Raw genomic sequence first — 19,463 nt, 5'->3', positions numbered from 1 at the left:
TTCTCAGTGTTTTTGAAGATGAGATCTTACTTATAGACTAGGCATTCAAGTACCCAACTTTCAGCTTACATTCTTAAAAGACCTTATGAACATATATACCTTTATGGTTGCTACTTAGGCCACACAGATCCACCTTACATGGAGAGAAAGCAAATACGTTTGACAAGGCCTATCCCAAATAATAACATCCACTCTATTGCTAAAATAGAAGACACATTTTAAAATGAGTTAATTAATAGACTTGTTTACCTAAGTCTCTTCATTCCTCAACAACGGACTTTTCCCACCAAACAGATTTTATTAACCAGTAATTACTTTGCAGATCTCCCGCATAATACCACATTTTCACGTTGTATTGCAATTTTTAATAGCTCTTAGGTGCACATATGTACACCTAGGAGATTATGACCTGATATCCTTCGACGCTTCATTGCATCATGCATAATCCTTCAACAGTAGCAAGTTTATGCTTCCAAACAGTCTGATTTACTCTCCAAATTCTGCCACATATAAGCTGGGAAAACGCTTAAGAGTTCAAAATCACAAAACCCTTCAGCAGTTTTTCCTTGGACCTCAGAGAAACCCGCTTTAAGTACCTCACTACATATAAGGTCAACGAAAACTGTACAGCCTGATCCTTAATTAGGAACTGGAGTAGTTAAACGTGCACCAGAAGGGACAAATCTTATATTAATGTAGCGAATATAGTATCTTACCAGCACCCGAATATCAAATCTCTGTTCTTGAGGTAGGAACTTTGGAACCTGAAGCACACAGTTCATAGCTGTGCCAATCAGACCATCCTGTTCACCTGTTTTTGTACTACCCCATTCTATAAACAGAGTTTAAAAGTACAGTTTTAGAAACATTCATGTTCATAATCACAAACACATGGATAAAACTTTTTGACTAACTGGCCCCTCTAGCCAAAGCATGCATCTTGTCAATACTTGCAATTACTCATCCGATTCCCAAAGACAAATTACTGATTACTGTAATGCAAGCATCTACCACACACAACTGCTTTATTGCACTGTACAGGGGAAAACCCTAATCGGTAGGAAAAGGATTTATATTAATATATGATTTGATATCGCAGTACAGGATACGTTAATATTTTTCGTTTTACCATTATCATTTGTTAAGTTGAGCAAGACACCAATGATGGCCCTCATACAGTCTTCCACTGCTTTGCCCACGTGGTTAGTTACATTCTGTTGAGGCAGAGGCTTATTGTCGGGTAAACAGATACTGTCTTCAGCACGATTATATCGCTGGATTAGCTCCTCACAATGCTGCAGAGCTCTGAAGACAGAAAAAACAGAACAAAGTTACCCAGACAACATACAGGAGATTCTACTCTTACATGTCTTATCAGGAAAAACGGTGTAAATATAGAACTTACGCGGAATTTTTCTAACAGAAGTTTAAGACACCCAGTCAGCTGGGACACATGATAAACTTATCACCTATAAAATTTTTCACAAGGCCAACGGAAATTATGAAAAGAAACCAAAAAAAAAAAAAAAAACCACCCAGAAAAGCTTTGTGGTTTAGAGTTTTATCAGCTTGAATTTTCAAGAGCAATAGTTCATTTTTCTTTCCCACCACATTACAAGGTCTAAAATGAGACACCTCTACAAACCCAGACTCTTTTATCCTCTGACCACCAAGGCACAACACTATTCTGGCAGTATTATCTAAACGCTGTCTTGTCCTGCTCTCAGAGTTCTCTCCATTCTAAAATAAACAAATGACATGCAACTTTCCAGCAGGAAATAAACTTCATCTCATAACAGCACCGGACCACAGGCATGATTCTACTGCATGATGTTAGTGAAGAAGAAAGCTGAAGAACAAGATGTCAAAATATGCATTGGTCTAAATAGCATATTGAACAGATTCTTTTAAAAAAAAAAAAAAACAACCATCAGGAAACTCAAAATATCTAATCTACAACCATGAAATTCTGTTTCCAGTCAGAGTCAAATTTTCCGCTTCATTTGCTCTTTTATAAACCACTCGAGCAGTGCAAGAGAGATGCAATTCCTGCCAGTCGACTGAGAACTCACATAGATTCATAAACGAGTTAGAGGTGATCGTACAAGCACCTCTGTCAGGGAAAACAGTACAGAACATTATTTCAGTATTCTAATTCTTAGTTACACCAACTATCAATTCTCCATTGGCTTCACTTCAGCAAACGCACATTGAAAACCATGATAAATACAAGTAGCTTCCCCAACAGTCCTCTTCTGTGTTCATCTTACCTTGGTACTGAAGGAGCCGAATACACAGCTTGCAACGTTTACAGTACCAACAATGGCAACGCTACGTTATTGTTAGTGCTCAGGCAGTTACTGATGCTTCATCTAAAATAACTTGATCATTACCTCATGAAAAGCAATAGTGGTAGTTACATTTTCTCCTCCCTAGAATTTTCTGATATAACAACATTTTCTGGTTTATTTTTGGCATATCAGGAGCAGTGTTATGCAAAAAAAAGTCATTTTGTTACAACTTACTTAGCTGAGGAGACTATGAGTTGCGAGTCTTTGTACGCTATCAGATAGCTTTGATTTTCTGGATTATGCACAGTTACCTAGAAAGGGGAGAAAAAAGTAATATTTAAAAAAAAAAAAAAAAAAGGGACTCTTCCCTCCCCTCCCCCCCCCCCGAAGTATTTTTTCCCAGCTCTCTCTATTCAGTTCCACATTTCTTGGCTATTATCCAGTGCAAGCTTTTTCCCTTATCACTGTACCAACGTTTCCTTGAAGTTTGCACTTTGTAACTAACCCCACAACATTGTGGCAGTGAAGATAAAACCGTCTCCCTTGATACAGCGAAAACAAACTCTGCAGCAGAATGTTCTGTCACAGCGGAACCCTGAATCTATATCCTGGCACTACAGAGTCCCAGGTGAGCACATAAATGTGTGTATGCGAATATGTACAAAATATAACTTAATAAGATATTGTTTTCTCCCATGTTACTCTTAAGATTTGAATCAGCTCCATTTCTGAGAGCTCATTATATATCCAACCATAAAAATCAAGTTTTTCTTTCTGAGGGAATTCAGAATAAATTCTCAGTCTCTTAAATTTTTGCATGATTTGCTTCGTTGATTTTTATCTTCACTCTCAAGTTCCTACATATCTTACTACATCACAATCCGTCCTCCAGTTCAAATTTGTATATGCTGCCCCTAAATGACGCACAGTTTGAGCTGCTGCACAGCAGCTCCATCCCCTAAAAGGAACAATCATCTTCAAATACAAAAGCAGAAACAGGATATGAAAGTTTTTGCTCTAACTTTGCAGAAGACTAGTAAAGCACTAGGTGCCATCATTTTAAAGTGACCACCTTTGCATTACTGCATAAGCAATTGTTCATTCTTTCCCAGTTTCTAGCTTGCTTTTACAGTATCTTTAGTTTGTCCTTCTGTTTCACTGAAGGAAACAAGTTAGAGCTGCAGCTATAGCCCTCTGACTCAGGTTTAAGGTATCATCATCATTCATTAAGATTCACTGCCCTGAACTCTCAACCTGAGCATCACTTTCTGATGTGCAGAGTACTATTGCTAAAACATGACAACGCTTCTCTGTTGCTCACAATACAAAACAAGAACAACATTGATGACAAATATGAAACTCAGGCATTATAGACAAACATATGCTCACAGTTGCTTTCAGCTAAGCTCCATGAAACTGCCATGTATTTTAATTCTGTTGAAAGTCTCATAAGAAAACATGTACCATCTCAATATACATGCTCAACTGATCACAGGACTGGCTCGACTTTCGGGGCAACTTGCTCTCTTAGTGCTTAGCAGAGCTTAAGTTTGAAAGTAGTAATTCTTATAACGTACACAAATTTATTGCTCCTAAGAAAACACATTATTATGTATTATTACTAAACATACACTAGAAATTCAAACTCATGCTAAGCAAGCAATATCCATAAACAGCAGCTTTTAGCAGGAACTTATGAAACATCATTCTGGTATTCTTAACAGTAATTAACTTGCAATACTGTACGTACATACAGAATGATAGAAGAAATTCTCAAAACATTCTAGGAACACTGATAAATATCAGAAAGTTAGTGTCCTCTTTAAAAAAAAAGTAGTATTACACTGTTACTTATGTTCTTTAAATATATAATATAGTTACATAACATCGAAAAGGCCCGTTTGAAAAAAAAAAAAAAAAAAAAAAAAAACCACCACACACTATTTTTCCAGAAACACAATACATCTGCTCATACTCACACTTTCCAAGACCCGTAAACATCTTTCTGCACCCCATAACGAAGCAACCAACTTCTCTTCGTTTTCATCACTGCTTAGGTGATCCACACATTCTTTAACTAGAGAGTAAAGAGAAGTTGTTTTCTGCTATCAGTAAGAGGTCTTCAAAAAGTAAATATACAAACTAGCTATCCCACCTCATTTCACGCTTTATAAAACTACAGTATCACAAAGCATTCGTGAAAACATCATGAGCTGCATTTCAAAAATTTTTATTTCTCCAAGTAAATTAGAAAAATTGGCTTTACAATTTTGTGAACAAATTACCTGTCTGTAGATTTTGTTTTCTATTGACAAAGAAGAGATTCTACAGCACATGATGACATCACTTAACTGTACATATATCAACATATTTTTAAGATACATTGTTTTGGGGAAAAAAAAAAAAAAAAAAGAGATGGCACACACTCTCCCCACACCTTAGAAGCATGAATCCATCTGGAAGTCAAACAGTTTCATCTTGTCAGTCCTTCCTTTGCCTACCCCTCTGCTTACTTAACTTAAGACCCAGCTCGATTCAACTCAGGGACTGATTTTAGAAATGCTCCTTTTAAAGTCTCAAATATTCCCCAATAACCTGGCATAGTTTTTTTGAAGTTCCAAAAAATACTTTTTTTTTTTTCTTTCTAAACCAGAGAAAACGGACATGAAAAGAATACAACTTAGATTCACATATATTTTTCAGGTTGTCAAAGTGACGTTTCTAACATACCTTTATCTACAATATGATCAAGACCACCTAGGAGTCGCAGTTCTTCCTTAAACCAATCCCCAGCTCGTTTTGAGGTGAGAGACAGTAATGTCTCCATTGCCAAATGCCCAGTCTGAAAGAATTAGAGTCTAGAATTAGTGAAATCATCATATGCAGCTGTAATCGATATATCAGACCATACACATTCACCTCCCAAAAATCATGAAAACAGTTACAGGTTCTGAGTAGAAGGACCACCAGAGGGAGCAAGAACAGACAGAAAAATGTGCATAGCTTAAAAAAAAGAAAGATATTTTGCGTTTTCTACTTTTTCCATGATTTTATTAATGTTTCAGGAAAGCTAAACAGCCTCCTTTCATCTGTTTCTCCTACTATCAAAAGAGACAAGTGGAGGAAGGAAGTGGATAAATCACCCAGACAGCAAAAAAAAAAAAAAAAAAAAAAAAAAAAAAAAGAAAAGGCACAGTGAACACTTTCTCTGTCTCCCAGATACATTAGCTTTGCTGCTTGCAGAATACATTTGATTCTAGCGTAGATTTTTGTTGTGTTTTTCTTTTAAACTCATAAAAGAAAAAACAAACTGAAACATCATAGAAAACTTACTTACTGTATCTACTTAAGGAGAGCAATACACATCAAAAATCAGCAACACTGAACCTAAGGTTTCTCCACACAAATTCAAGTTGAACAGATTTTAGGTGATTATCTCACATAATCCCCTGCCATGTTTTAAACCAAAAACAGGACCATCTCTAAAGTCAAGACTACTTAACTAATTTTCCTAAAGGCCTCTAAAAGAGGAATGTTAATAATGTAGCATTAATAAAAAATATATATATACACTTAAAATAATTTACATCTACACAGATCTGACTAATGTAAGACTTCTGTAGCATCTGGAAACACACATGTAAATCTGGGCTACTGTAAGCATCATAATTTCATGTGTGCCACACAAATGCAACTATGAAAGGTCAGAGGAAAAAAAAAAAAAAAAGGGGCATAAGATATCATAAAAGCCAACTCGATGTAATCACTTTTCAAGTTATCTTCCTTCCCTGACACATTTGATTTGTAATGCTTCAAGGATGCCTGTGCTTATTCTGAGCTCTCCACTATTTCTAGAAGAGCAGCTCAAACCTCTGAACCTCCTGGGAAAAACAGTGCCCACCAGGCTTGAATAAACATCCCATTGTATTTGAAAACCAAGTTATAAACTGTGTGACCCCCAATAGCTTCAGCTCCTTTCTGTTATTAAAAAAAAAAAAAAAAAGAAGAAAAGAAAATTTTTTTTAAAAAACAAGGAAGAAAATTTGAAGATTAGCACTGATAAAGAAGAGTTACTACCCAAAATTACTTGTCTCCTTTTTTAGGAGCAACCTCTACAGCACACTGTCACAATGAGCGTTTAGTTAGTAAGAGTATTTCTCCACTGCCAGTGGAGCCCAGTCTCCTTGGGTCATGAAAGGGGTTGGGGGGGGGGGGGATGGAAAAAAAAAAAAAAAACAGCAAAAAACCCAACAACAGGTCATTTCTCCCCGCGTCAGCAGCATCTCAATTCCCCCGACAGAGGAAGCGAAAACAAAGCTGCAGTCACTCCTGCAACTGTTTCACCATCAGGGGAACTGCTAACTACCTTTACCTGCCAACAGCCACTCAGTCCTCCCACTGGGGGGGAAACTAAACACACTTGGTTACAGAGGTCTTAGCTCATCACCAGAAAGCTGCACACACAAAGGAGCGTTAACAAGGTAATCGCAAAGGATATTTCAAGTGCTGGAGTGAGAACTGAGACCAACCAAACGAGCAAAGTGCTTTGCGGGAGGAAAGGGGTCCCTTCAGACAGCAGTTCTACAGTTTCCTAGCTCACCGTAGCCTTCTCATTTTCTTCTGAAGATTTCTTTCATTCTTACAGAACGAGCTTGAAAATGCTGTAAAAGGGATATCTGAAACCATGCATAATCTAATCCAGGCTGACAGATGCTTAACAGAAACGCTCCTTTAGAGATCAAGGGCTCCAAAAGATTTAGCTGACCTCCTGAACATCTTCATCCTGTCCCATGAAAGTCCACTCAATATTTAAAGTATAGTGCTTAGTCTTCCTACAAAGGGCAATAAGACTTCAAAAAAAAACCCAGAATATTATACAGTATTTACACCATCAACCATCTACAAAACAATTTTCAATAATGCATTTTTTTAAATGAATAAAAGCTTATAATTTAACTTTTGAAGTAAGCCAATTCTATTCAAAAGTTTATGGTGACTAACATAAGAATTAACACCATCCCAACAGTTCAAAACATGGCTCCCTCAGATTTTCAGCATTACGCTAGGAGTGACAAACGAAATAATCTCTTGACTAATTGAGAAGAAGGTTTTTGTAAAGATGCAACAGATGGGAACTAGCTATGCTGACTGATAGATGCCACGCACTAACAAGGCTAAATTCTTCAGGTTGGATCTTACCTTAAGCCAGCAAGAAAACTTGAACAAATTCAACACACAGAGAATAATTTCAATTTCTGCGTTTAAATTTTCAACATTCATAGCGGTCTACAAAACAGAACCTTTCAAGTACCTTTACAAGTACTCAAAAATTAGCCTGATCTAACTTCCTGCTAGAGTCACATAAATAACATTGTCTGTGTAAAAAGACAGGCAATACTGATCATCTTTGTTTGATCTGTGGTAGATTCAGACACTAAGGTGTAACTGCTTAAGCATAAGCTGGAACCATCAAAACATCTGTTGCATTCATTCTGTTTCTCAATGGAAGCATAAAAGTCTGAAAAAACAAAAAAAATTTTTTTTTTTTTTTTACCCCAGAAGATTTGCATTTTCTGTTAGCATTTTCTGCCTGTCATCTGGCACAGAACAGACACTGCTTGTTAGAGCTTGTGACAGAGACCTATGTAACAGCAATGTTATCTTTTACTTACCAAGTCTATCACTGACTCAACTTACCACTGCTACTACCATGAACTGGAAGAGAACCTAATCGTCTCATTTGGCTTGCATACATTCTCTAAGTGCTATATAGTGTCTGCTTCTAGATGATGGGAGGCAACCAGTTTCCATCTGTAAGGTACTAAAGGTACTATTCAACACATTTACAATAGCAGCTCAATTTATTTTAAGAATTAGAGATGCCTCAGAACAAAAATCTAAAAACAATGACCCGTGGATAATATTATTTCTTACTTATGGACAACTTCCTCCCTGGACAGGAAACCCCTTTTAAGGAGTTCCTCTCTCTTTTAAAACTCATGCTTAAGAAAACTCAAGAACAGAATTAAGGTTTATACAAACATCAGGCCAACTGAGACTATGGACATGAGGAAAACTCCAACAGGAGACAGGGGGCTGTGTGGTGGGATGCTTCAGCAATGAGGAACCTGTATACCAGCTGTTCCATGCTTCATAAAGGGAGCTGTCTTGCATTTTATAGCGCAAAGGATATCCTGGCACTGACAGACTGTGAGCTACGTGAGCCGCCTTCGGTGCCAAAACAGCACTGGAATACAGACGCCGATTCTACCAATTCCTAGCTAATCACCACCTAGAGAACAAATTTCATTTGGTAGTGATATCTTAAGACTGTACGAATTAACAGAGTAAGCAGAAAGTAGAGGAAATCAACTCCGTATTTGCTCTCCTGCAGATTTCAACAACCAGAAAATTAATGAGACTTCTAGCTGCGTAATTCTTAGTTCTTCAGGAAACAAGCTTAAAACTGAAAAATCATCACAATTTCTATGTACCACCCTAAACTGATTACAAACAGTCAACAGTGACAACATCAAGATTATGTTCCTTCCCCCAAAATTTGACTCCTCCTACTGCTACGTAATACTGGCTTTTCATACCAATTCAGCAACCTGTTCCACAGCTAGAATTTTAAAAAGATTCCCTAAAAAGGGGGGGTTTGGGGGAGAGAATCACTACAATTACAAAAGAAAATGTCACTTCAACAAGCCATATTATCTTTTAACCTAACCTAAAATAGAACACAATCTAATTAGGAGACTACCGACAGGAGTTGAAGCGTTACTTTCAGAAATAAAGCTTTGAAAAGCTCAATTCAGGTACCTGACAGGAGAGGTTTTTGGTTTCCTGCTTAAGTATTAGATCGAAAATGGCAAAAATTTAAGATGACCCTTTAGAACATGAACAAAAATGTATTACAAGAGGTTAAAAAAAATTTAATATCACGCTAACATCTGTTATACTGAAATATACAGTGAAAGCAAAAACATTTTACTAGTTGTGCCATCTATGACTGCTCAGCTAGTCAGTCTGTCATAAATTCTTTAAATACACTGTTTTCAAAAACTTACAGCTTACCCTCTATTTTTCAAGCTAGCATGATGCTAGCATCAAATCATTGACTTTTTCTTTAAAGAAAATCAGTTCACTCTGTTGCAGCTGAAGATATATTCATAAAAACAAGGATGTTTGAGAAAGTAAGAAGAAAAATGAAGTATCCACGTTTAAGATAACGTATGTTCTGCACCACACTTTGAGCAGACAGAAGTCAGTCTCTCTAAGACAGATGTTAAGACTGTACCTGCACCGCACTCTAAATTTAACAGGAAATACTTATTCTCATGTAACAACCCCTACTGTTTATGAACACATGTAGGCCAAAATTCAGGCAAAGAAACAAAGTCAAATAATTCAAATGTGGTCCTTAACATATGGTAATTCAAAGTGTTACTTGTTTTTAAGCACCACCCTTACCTAGCTACTCTTACCTGGAGCAGTAAATAGTGAGTCAGACAGCTGAAGCACATTATAACTTTATCCTACTAATAGCCTTTTAGAAAAGAATTTTCAAACTTAAAAGAAAATACTTGCAACAATCATTATTCTACATAGAAAGTAGACAGCGTTATGACTTCTGAGCTGCAAGATAGAAATTTAAAGGTCGATGCTTACAAATTCCATTTCATTAAGCGCTCTACTACACACAAAGCTTCCAAACAGCATGATACCCACCGTGATGTTTTCAAGATCAAGATGTTTGTTGTGAACAGTTTCACACAGCCTCCGAATCTTTTCCTTTATTTTATTCATGTCTTTTTCATTCAGCAGCTTGGCAGAAGAAGCATCTTGTTCCAATTCCAAAAGCCGAATCATCAGATCTAGACTAGCTCTGTCTAAATCCATGTTCAAACGATCTCTACTCAGGATGTACATTAGAGCTGCTGTACAAAGGGACAAATTCTGGGGTGCGGAGAAGAAAGACAAAAACAAACAAACAAACAGAGTTTCAGTAAACATGTTAGGCAAAAATTTCACAGCTTTCAGTGAACAAGCTGGAGATTTACGGAAGAAAAAGCCTGTCAAGCCCTGATCTACACTGGCGCTTGCATGATTAGCTATTATTGTACATAAATAGACTCCTTGTAGCAAGTTAGTTAGGCAGCTTTCCCAACCAATACAACTGACACACAAATCATTTAACACACTTAAAAACCCTTGCAGAAAAAGCAGAGTTTTCTACTTTTAGAAGTGACTCAGCATTGCAGACTGACTAAGAAATGGCAATTCCAACAGTTACGGAATTACGGGAGAGAGAGGTGGCAGGATAACAAAGTGAAAAAGGGCAGGGTATGCGGCAAGGAAGATGAAAATTCTGGTTGGGTGGGATAAGCTGGTGAGAGAAAGCACCAGGAAAGATGTAGAGATCACAAGAGTAGTGTTTGCATGTGAAGGGAAAGAGAGCCTGGTGAGATGCATCCCAATTCTGCTGAGCAGGTCTGACAGTCAGTAATTTACCAGACATTCCCAGCATAAATACACCTAATTTCTAGAGGAGTTCTGCTTTTTGGAAGTAGCCAGAGTAAAAACAACCCACCCTCCTCCCAAATTAGCCCTTAAGCAAGCAAGCACTATTGCCTTGAACATCCCTATTTTATGGGAGATTGACGATGTACAGGGATCTCCTACTGGCTAAGGAACCTTCTTCAAGAAGAAATTAAAATTCATCTTCATGAGGATCCAGAAAATCCAAGGCAGAAGGCGGTTGACAGGAAGAGACAACTGACAGTAAGAGCGAAGAGCTGAGACCAAAGCAACCTGCCCCTAGGTGCTGGTGAGTACAGCATTTGCACCAAGAGACTCAGCTATCTAGTCAAGCCCCAAGCGCTAATAAAGAAGAGAAACATTCATGGAGAACTGAGTTCTGCTAGACATAACACTTTCAGAAGCCTTCAAAGACATCGAGGTGGTGGGGAAAGCTGGGCTCATGAAAACAGCACTGGGCTTGTCCGGTGTGGGCGGGGAGGAGAAGAGTGAATACATCAGTGCACGCAGAGGACATTAAGAAAGAGCTGGGGGTCAGTTTTCCTTGAAATGACTGGTTACTATTGTATCCAGCTCTCACAGAAAAGTCAACATGCTGCATGCATTTGTTCCTTTTTTTTTTTTTTTTGTGTACAAAGTAAATTGAAATCGTAGAAGAGCTTAATTCTGGGATGTAAATATTGCCCAGCTCAACAGGAAAGAGCAGAATTTCTGTCCCATAACAGATTAACAAGCTGTTAGTGCTCAGCCAACCACTGAAGCAATCATTAGCTGCCTCTGTTTATTTTACAAGCGGGTGATAATCACACCTGGCCATTCCAGGCAGCATCAGCTTTTCCAAAGGAGGAAAGGGCAGCTGACAGCCTGCCAAAAAGTATGTTAAAACTCCTTCCCGTAGGAATCAAGGACCTGAATCTGACTAATTACCAAAGATGTATTTGGAATACTGAAGGAAGTAAGATTTTCCAAATCTACATCTTTTACAAATACAATCTCAAGATAGAGAGCGATTCAAGAACTGGATCTTAGCTGTGAATATCACTACTCCAGCCTTGTCAGCTGGACCATGTAAGGTAGAAAGCAATTTACGCAGCTAGTCTACGTGAACATGGTATATGCTTTTTCTTCAAACTCGATTCACTTTTTCCAATAAACAACTCTGCAACTAGATCATTTAAATAATAGAAATCATTTACTTGGGATTTACTTGCATCTGGCTTAAAACTATAGGAACTTTCGTGTTACGGGAAGAAGGCTGCACTTCGCTCCTGGAGAACAGCAACGGTTACACAGCATTCACACACGCACTCCAGCAAAACCAAAGGCAACCAAGCACTCCGCCACCTACCATTATTCAGCCAAAATGGGAGCTAATAAAGCAAGAGCTGAGAAGAACCATCTTCTAGTGACTAGCAATATCCAGGGTGAGCTGCCTGGTGGAAAATGCTCGAGCCCCCAGAGGAGTTTCTGACAAGCAGAAACTACACAGCAGTGAAGAAAGGGAAACTGCAGAAGGTATGATCTAGACTGTCAGTATTTAGGCATTTCAAAAAGCCAAGGACTGCTCTTAATCAGTACTCAGAACTGCTTCAGAGGCACTCTGAAGTCTGATAAGGGCAATCAGACTAATTTCATAAATGTCTGTACCAGTCCCGCCTGTCCCAGCACAGAAGGGGACTCTTCGCAGTCCAACTCACTTCCTGGTGTAACAGTCATGCACAGTGCAACAGGCCTCCCTCCATATAAGTATCTGTCACCATGTCCTTTCAGACCTTCCATTCAGTTGTTAAGATACCTCAGTCAGATGAGAAGGGACCCAAACTGGGGAGAAAGACAGTACTTCGAATGCTTCAGGCTGCCCGAAGACTGCCAGCTAGCAAAGCAGAGCAAACTGGGTGTATGTGTGTAAAACAAGGACTAGATTCCTGTGACAGCATTAACACAGAAAACAATCAGGCCAATAAACCTCCAGACACCGAAATACAACAGGAAAACAGTGATGTTCCAGAAGCAGCAAGGACCTCCAAAACTGAAAGGTGTTTATACCAAGAAGTGAACCTACTGCATTCAGCTACATGCCGGTGATACGGGTTTCTGGAACTCATTTCTCCTAGTCCCTGCGGGTAGGTTGGTTTAATCGTCAGTATAACTCTACATTTGCTCCGATCTTCTGTAAACGTAGATCTGTTAAGAACAGCTAACCAAACTGTCTGAAAGCTAGCTCATGCTCTAGCACATACAGAATTCTGAGCTTTTTTTTTTTTTTTTTGGGGGGGGGGAGAGAGGGGGAAGTCATTGGTATAACTAATTTTTGATCAATATAAAAAAAAAAAAAAAAAGCAAAACACAAAAAAACCCAACCAAACAAAAACCCCAAAGAAGTAGTAGTGAAACTGGCTTTATGCTTTTTTCCTGTTTTATTCCTGGAGACACTTAAAACACATTCTGCTTCCAAACAAGAGTTGTAGAGCGGAGCAAAAAAGGTAAAATAAATAGAATTTGTTCTAGATAGAGATTTTAACTATACTTAACAATAGAGTTGCAACCCATACTTCCACAGAATTCAGAAAAACATCCTAGTTGAACATACACTGCAGAAACTGCAGGCCAATTACACCCACTCTGATCCTTGTCTTCCCTTGCTAGTTCTATTTATACTCCAACTTGTGGGAACAGATGGTTATTTTCTGGGGTTCGGCACTGTGTTTAATTTACTCTTTTTTTTTTTTTTTTTTAGTTATTCACATGCTGAAGAGATTATAAAACCACATTTCTGTGGTTTAATTACTGACAATTATAATGAAAGGACAGTTTTTTTCTAAATTAATCACCTAATATTCCAAAGCATTTCGAGCATAGCTGGAGAGACAAAGTCACAAACTGAAATTGGAGATTAAAGACATATCTGGAAGAAAGTTAGGTGGAACATGTACTTTTCATGCAAAAAAAAAAAAAAAATTGAGGATGTAATTCGGTAAGATAGCTGGTTATTTTATTTTCCATGCTGGTTAGAATAGCTTTGCAACTGCTGTTTTATATCCTTAGGGAAATAAGAAAGCACCCTACTTTTTCAGCCCATTCCACTGTATCAAGCCACTGACCACAATATATGGTCGTATTTGTTTCCATTAGCACTGTCATTGTGCCAGTTCTCTCTCATTTCCAAAATATTTTATAGAAAATTTTAACAAAAATAATTGTGTATTTCTTTCTTCCCCCGTCAAGCTAAATTTATCTTAGATGGATTCAAAGCCACATAAGATGAATTCACTGTGATCTACCACTCTTGAGTTACCTTGCACTGAGATTTATCGATCTTAAACAAGTTAAAGTTCTAGTGAAACAATCAGTAAAGGAAAGGGTAGTATATAAAGACAGCATGGCTATGCAAAGAGGTAATTGCTGTTGAAACATATGATCTTGTGCAATTGGTGAATATAACTTAGTATTTATTAATAGTAGTTTGATGAATCAATGATTTTGTAATATTGTATAGCCTATATCAAGAATGCACTGTAAATACGTTACAACATTAACTTCCAAATTTTTTTTTCCTGATAAAAGGGAGCACTTCATCAAATACAGTGAAAGTAGTGAATATAATCAATGCTTTTTGTTACTGCGGACTAATAATAGCATGCAATTTCCTTTTGAGCTGCATGTGCTGGTTCTTTTGAAAATGAAGGAATAATGGTAAACGCTAAAAGACAGCCTAAAATATACGGAGCAAGCTTGTACATTTTCCAAGGAACTGAAGCTGCCTTCTGCATATCTCTTGCAACTCAGTGGTGGCAACTGCCCTAAATAGCGCGACTGCGCTTTATTTATTTCTAGCATCATTCAGCACCATTTTGACAGCTCACAAAATAACAAATACATTGAACCTGGTTCCCATGTACTGGAGTTAGCCACTGGTAATTTTCGAGGAAGACGGAAAACAAACTATTAATCTAAAATTAGTTACTTAAAGCTTTATAGCTTTTCACCACCCACAGTAAGATTTCTGTGGATTCAAGATTTTCTTTTCCAGTATCTTCCAGTAGTTGTTAAGAGCTGTTACATAAAATAAAGAAGCCTAACTGGATATACGTAGCTACTACACACTTCAAGTAACATTTTCTGTGTTCAGCTTTTCTAACAACACTTTTCAAGGGATATCCCACAGAGGCATGGTTTTCAGATACTGGAAAAAAAAAAAATATTAGTGGCGTTCATATGTGAAAGTAGTGTTTAACATTAATTAAGCTTGATATATGAATTGAGCTTGTAAAATTAGGGTAGAAAGAAAAACCCCATACAGCTTCAGTTATTAACTCTCAGGTCAAGGCAGTATAAGAACAGAAAAATTTACCTTTCCTAGTTTTTTCATTACTCTTTGCACATACACAAGCCATCTTAAAACTGCAATTACAGCACTGCTCAAGGAGACAAGCACAGCACATGCAAAAAACTCCACAACTGCTAAGGAAAAGGAAATCATTTACTTGCAAACAAGTTGAAAAAAGGTATTTACGAGTAATCTTTAAAGATTAAGGGTTGTTTTTTTTTTTTAATTTAAAGTATTTTCATTGAAGCAAAAATACAATGATAAAACAATTGAAATAGCAATCCAAAGCACAGCCAGTTTTTTAAGAAGTTTGAGTAAGTTTTATAATGAATTTCTAAACTTAGAAGCATGTAAACAGTGGAAGGAGAGTTTGTCATGAGACCTACATGGGCTCTTACTTCCCACTTCACTGCAGGTTTCTAAAATGAAGCCACTGATCTCAGAAATCCCCTCCAGTAGAACCCTTCTCTAATGCTTGACTTGAATTACCTGTACATAAAAAATCACACTAAGTAGACAGAACAGTCAAGCTGTAATAAAATACACAACATATCAATACCTGGTGGTGCTGGGAGTCATCCAGTGTTTTGAAAACCATGGCTACCATCCCGTGTGCTCTCAGATGCATTCGGAAGCTGGGCATGGCGCACTTTGTCGCCAAGCTGATTACACTAGAGAAAAAACAATCCCGGATTAGAACAACTAAGATTACCTACCATTTTCATAAATGTGGTTAACAAGTCTAAAAAAACATGACTGACCATATACCTCAGACCTCTAAAAGCTTTGTAAAGACGCTTCTTGTAAAATTTATACAAGCCAACTTCGTAAGTGGTGAACAGAGCAGCATTTTATTCCAAACCAATTGTGTCTACTTCCTTATTTTAGAGTTGGCTAGAAACAGCATTTGAAAAGGTATGCTGAACTTGTACCTTTCAAATAAAAACTGAAATAATTTGGAATAGCTAAATTGGGAGTAGAAGTTTCATGGGTTAAGTGCAAGACAGATTTAGAGGCCCAGGAGAATTTATTATGGATTAAGGCATGATTAGAAATTATGAACATGAGCTTCCATCACTATCTAATAGCTAGTTGTTTGACTGATCAGATCCGTTCATGCCTGACAATCCTTTTACAAGAAAAGAATATTTTAATCTTTATCACTGCATTCATGGCTGATGGAAACATTACAGGTTTCAGGAAAAATCTGAAGTTAACATATTAGTCTAATCAACGACCAACACAGGAGTTCTACTTTAAAAAATGAAAGTTCTTTTCCCTAGATTTATCAGCAAGTTGCCTATCAGCCCTAGTACAGCCCAACATAGCGTCTGCCAAAAAATCATTGTCTTTAAACGTGGAGTAACGCAAGAGTGATAGTCAATGACGTCTCCCATTGCAAAAAAGGGATCTTATTATAAGAAGTTCATTTGAGATGGTGTTTTAAGAACAAGGGATCTTTCTGTCTCCAATCACAACAGAACCAGTTAAAGCTTACCTATCAGTTTCTGATTCTTTTACGTCTATTGCTATCCTTACACACAGATTTCCTTTGGAAAAATACTTTTCTTTTAATTTGTTAACTGAAAGAAAAAATTTTATGGTGTTTATTCAAGTTACACTCCATGACATAAATTTGGAAAGTAAAAAAGTCAGTTTAAGATCCTAGGAAGCTTGCCTTACAAGCAAATTAAGCGCACTGACTGAAAAACAATCCTAAACTGTCACCATAGTATTAATTTATTTTCCATAAGAAGGCATGTACAAGCAGGGTTACAGATTTCTTGAATTTATACTAGCACAGCAAGAACCGTTGCTATTTCTTGAAGAACACGGAGAACAAATTATTTTTAAATTAGCTATCAGAAACGTATAGCTTTTTCTCATCCACAGTAATCTCTCAAATAAAGTGTCCTCTTCAGCTGTCTTTGTGGATGCAAGTTTTTCTTTTCTAGTATTTGTAGCTTGCTAAACAGACAGAAAATTTACTAGAAGAGAAATTATTAGGTCATTACAGAACAGCATCCTGATCGTTTTTAAGTCTAGAGAAAGGAAACCAATATTAATAATGAATGAACTTTTTCAAAACAAGACTACAACTTTTTTTTAAAACTAGCTCAGCAATAATGTGTAACTTGAATATAAAGACTGCAGTGAGTACTCCAAGACATCTTAGGAAAGCCTCCAATTAACACTGAGGATGCATTACTTGCGCTGGATGTTAGCTATATTATTTCTCAACAGAAAACAAAGAAAAGGCAGTTAGAATTGAGCGATATCTCAGCATTACATTAGTTTTAAACCTTAAGCTGCACGCTTTCTAGTCTAGTTTAGATTTTATTTTAGAACTGAATTTTGCAGTAAAAAAAGAGAATAGACATCTCATGTAAGATCACACTAAGCAAAGGAAAAGTTACCAGAAAATATCTTAAAAACAAGCTCTGAAAGTGCACTCTTACTGTACCATTTCCTATTTTATCTTCCTAATCATACAACTTCTCATTACTCACAATTTATCATCTTGACAATTCTTTCCAAATTCTATTCTTGGCAGCAGAAGTGCCGGGTAACTAACTACTGAACAATATTTTAAAATTAGGTCACTTCTTCAGTCGATATACATTTAATTCACTAGCTCTTTTGAATAGAAGTGCAGTGTTTTATATTAAGGTATCTTACCTAAGGCAACGTGTGTTTAGGGGCTGATTGCTCTTCAATCCACTTAGCAAGTACTCAATATCATCTGTGAACTCTTGATTTTCACCAAATTCCACTACATCATTGAAGTGCTTTACATGCTGAACAACAGTGTATAACTGGAAGAGACAAATATTTTGACCTAGGTAAGTTGCTCTTGGGATCAACTGCAACATTAACAAGTACATTTTAAAATCTACTCAGTTTTGAGTGTAAGAAAACATTAAGAAGTCCATGAAGGCCATTCAACTGCTTCGTTAAAGATATTAGTTTTAATAGAAAAGCCAAATTTCAATTTGACACTGTTCCTTCAACACTTAGAATTACCAACAATTCTTTATCTTAAAAATTTGTTTAAGAATACTTACTTCTTTGTCTTCTTTCCTACATTTCAATGCAGTTACTATCTCTTGATAGGGCTGAGTAGGTATTGTCACAGTTTTTATCACTTTGGGAGGTGGTGCAGGAGCCTTAAAAACTCCATCATCTTTATGAATTGCCTCCTTTGAAGATAGCCTTACCTATTAATAAGAAAGTGCTAAAATGGGCAGATGTTTTGAGCATGTAAACATACACTAAATACATCAGGAAACAGAACAGGTGTGCATTTGTCAAATTCACATTTTGGGACTACTTAGTCCTTGCCTTACACTACCAAGATGTACCTAAGCTGTGTGATAATGTACCTACTCTTTAAAAAAAGTTGTAATACGTCAGAAATTATATGCATTTTTTAATATGAAACAATTCTGAATAGTCAGACAAGCTCCAGTGGAATTCTGAAATGAGGGGGGTATTTTACATTCAGTCTTTAAGCTCTAGGGTAAGTAAAACAACCAACTTCAGGGTTTAAAAAACAATTACTTGTTGATACTTACAAATATCTTACCCCCTTACACTGGAGCTTCCAGGATTAGCAGAGTTGGTTGCTATATTGAACCGTTATAAGCACACTGGTCCTGATATGAGCAGCACTGCGTTGCGCAATCACTGTCTCAGCATAGCTTGAGCTGTAAAACTCAGCGTCCGCTGTTCTCATGTCTAACTAGTGGAGGCTACTGCACTGTTCTTTTCCAGGTGCAGCTATCAGAAGCTGAGCTCTCTGACTTGATACTCCCAAATTGGTCTGTATTTTGTCTGTAGGTAGAAGACTACCAATATAACTTCTTGTAGCACTATACAAAATTCCACACAGAGAAGAGAACCATGGTAAACAGCTTCAAACAGGTGGAATAGGCCCTTGTAAATTCCTGGTATTCTCCATACACTGGCTTTCTAAATATTTGCATCATTAATATTTGCGGAACAACATATTACAGCATGAACTGTAACAAAACATATCCCGAACATACAACAGACAGTAAAGAACGTGCTGTTAGGTCAGGTCTAGAGTAACTTTTGACAAATTCCCAGTCGCCTCAGGCAAGTCTTACACACTTCTCCTCAACATACTTCTTTGTATTAATTCAGGGCTAGGTTGAGCTGAAATATCAGCTTATCTTCAGACTACTTCTTCAGTCAAAATTCAGTCACAAACTGGAGAAAAAGAGGCTCATGGGAACAAGACATCCAAACGCCAAAATCTAAGTGTGCAGCAAAGGCCAACA

The 19,463-nt window shown here is 37.2% G+C and overlaps 1 protein-coding gene across 7 annotated transcripts in view; it reads right to left on the bottom strand.

Moving 5' to 3' along the window:
- Window positions 1-19,463, bottom strand: part of WAPL (WAPL cohesin release factor) — a 100,939-nt gene that overhangs the window by 7,160 nt on the left and 74,316 nt on the right. For 5 of the 7 annotated variants that reach the window (XM_068950703.1, XM_068950704.1, XM_068950705.1 and 2 more), the window contains exons 6-14: window positions 18,225-18,377; window positions 17,839-17,975; window positions 15,719-15,830; window positions 10,023-10,250; window positions 5,022-5,133; window positions 4,271-4,368; window positions 2,526-2,602; window positions 1,130-1,305; window positions 717-832 (exon numbers count right to left, since the gene is read on the bottom strand). In XM_068950703.1, coding sequence (XP_068806804.1) covers window positions 717-832; window positions 1,130-1,305; window positions 2,526-2,602; window positions 4,271-4,368; window positions 5,022-5,133; window positions 10,023-10,250; window positions 15,719-15,830; window positions 17,839-17,975; window positions 18,225-18,377 — 1,209 coding nt within the window. The remainder of the gene's footprint in view (window positions 1-716; window positions 833-1,129; window positions 1,306-2,525; window positions 2,603-4,270; window positions 4,369-5,021; window positions 5,134-10,022; window positions 10,251-15,718; window positions 15,831-17,838; window positions 17,976-18,224; window positions 18,378-19,463) is intronic. The other 2 variants (XM_068950707.1, XM_009686007.2) reach the window with 1 other exon arrangement.

This window comes from Struthio camelus, chromosome 7 (assembly GCF_040807025.1).
Source record: "Struthio camelus isolate bStrCam1 chromosome 7, bStrCam1.hap1, whole genome shotgun sequence".
Taxonomy (NCBI): domain Eukaryota; kingdom Metazoa; phylum Chordata; class Aves; order Struthioniformes; family Struthionidae; genus Struthio; species Struthio camelus.
This window is presented reverse-complemented; position numbering and strand designations above follow the sequence as displayed.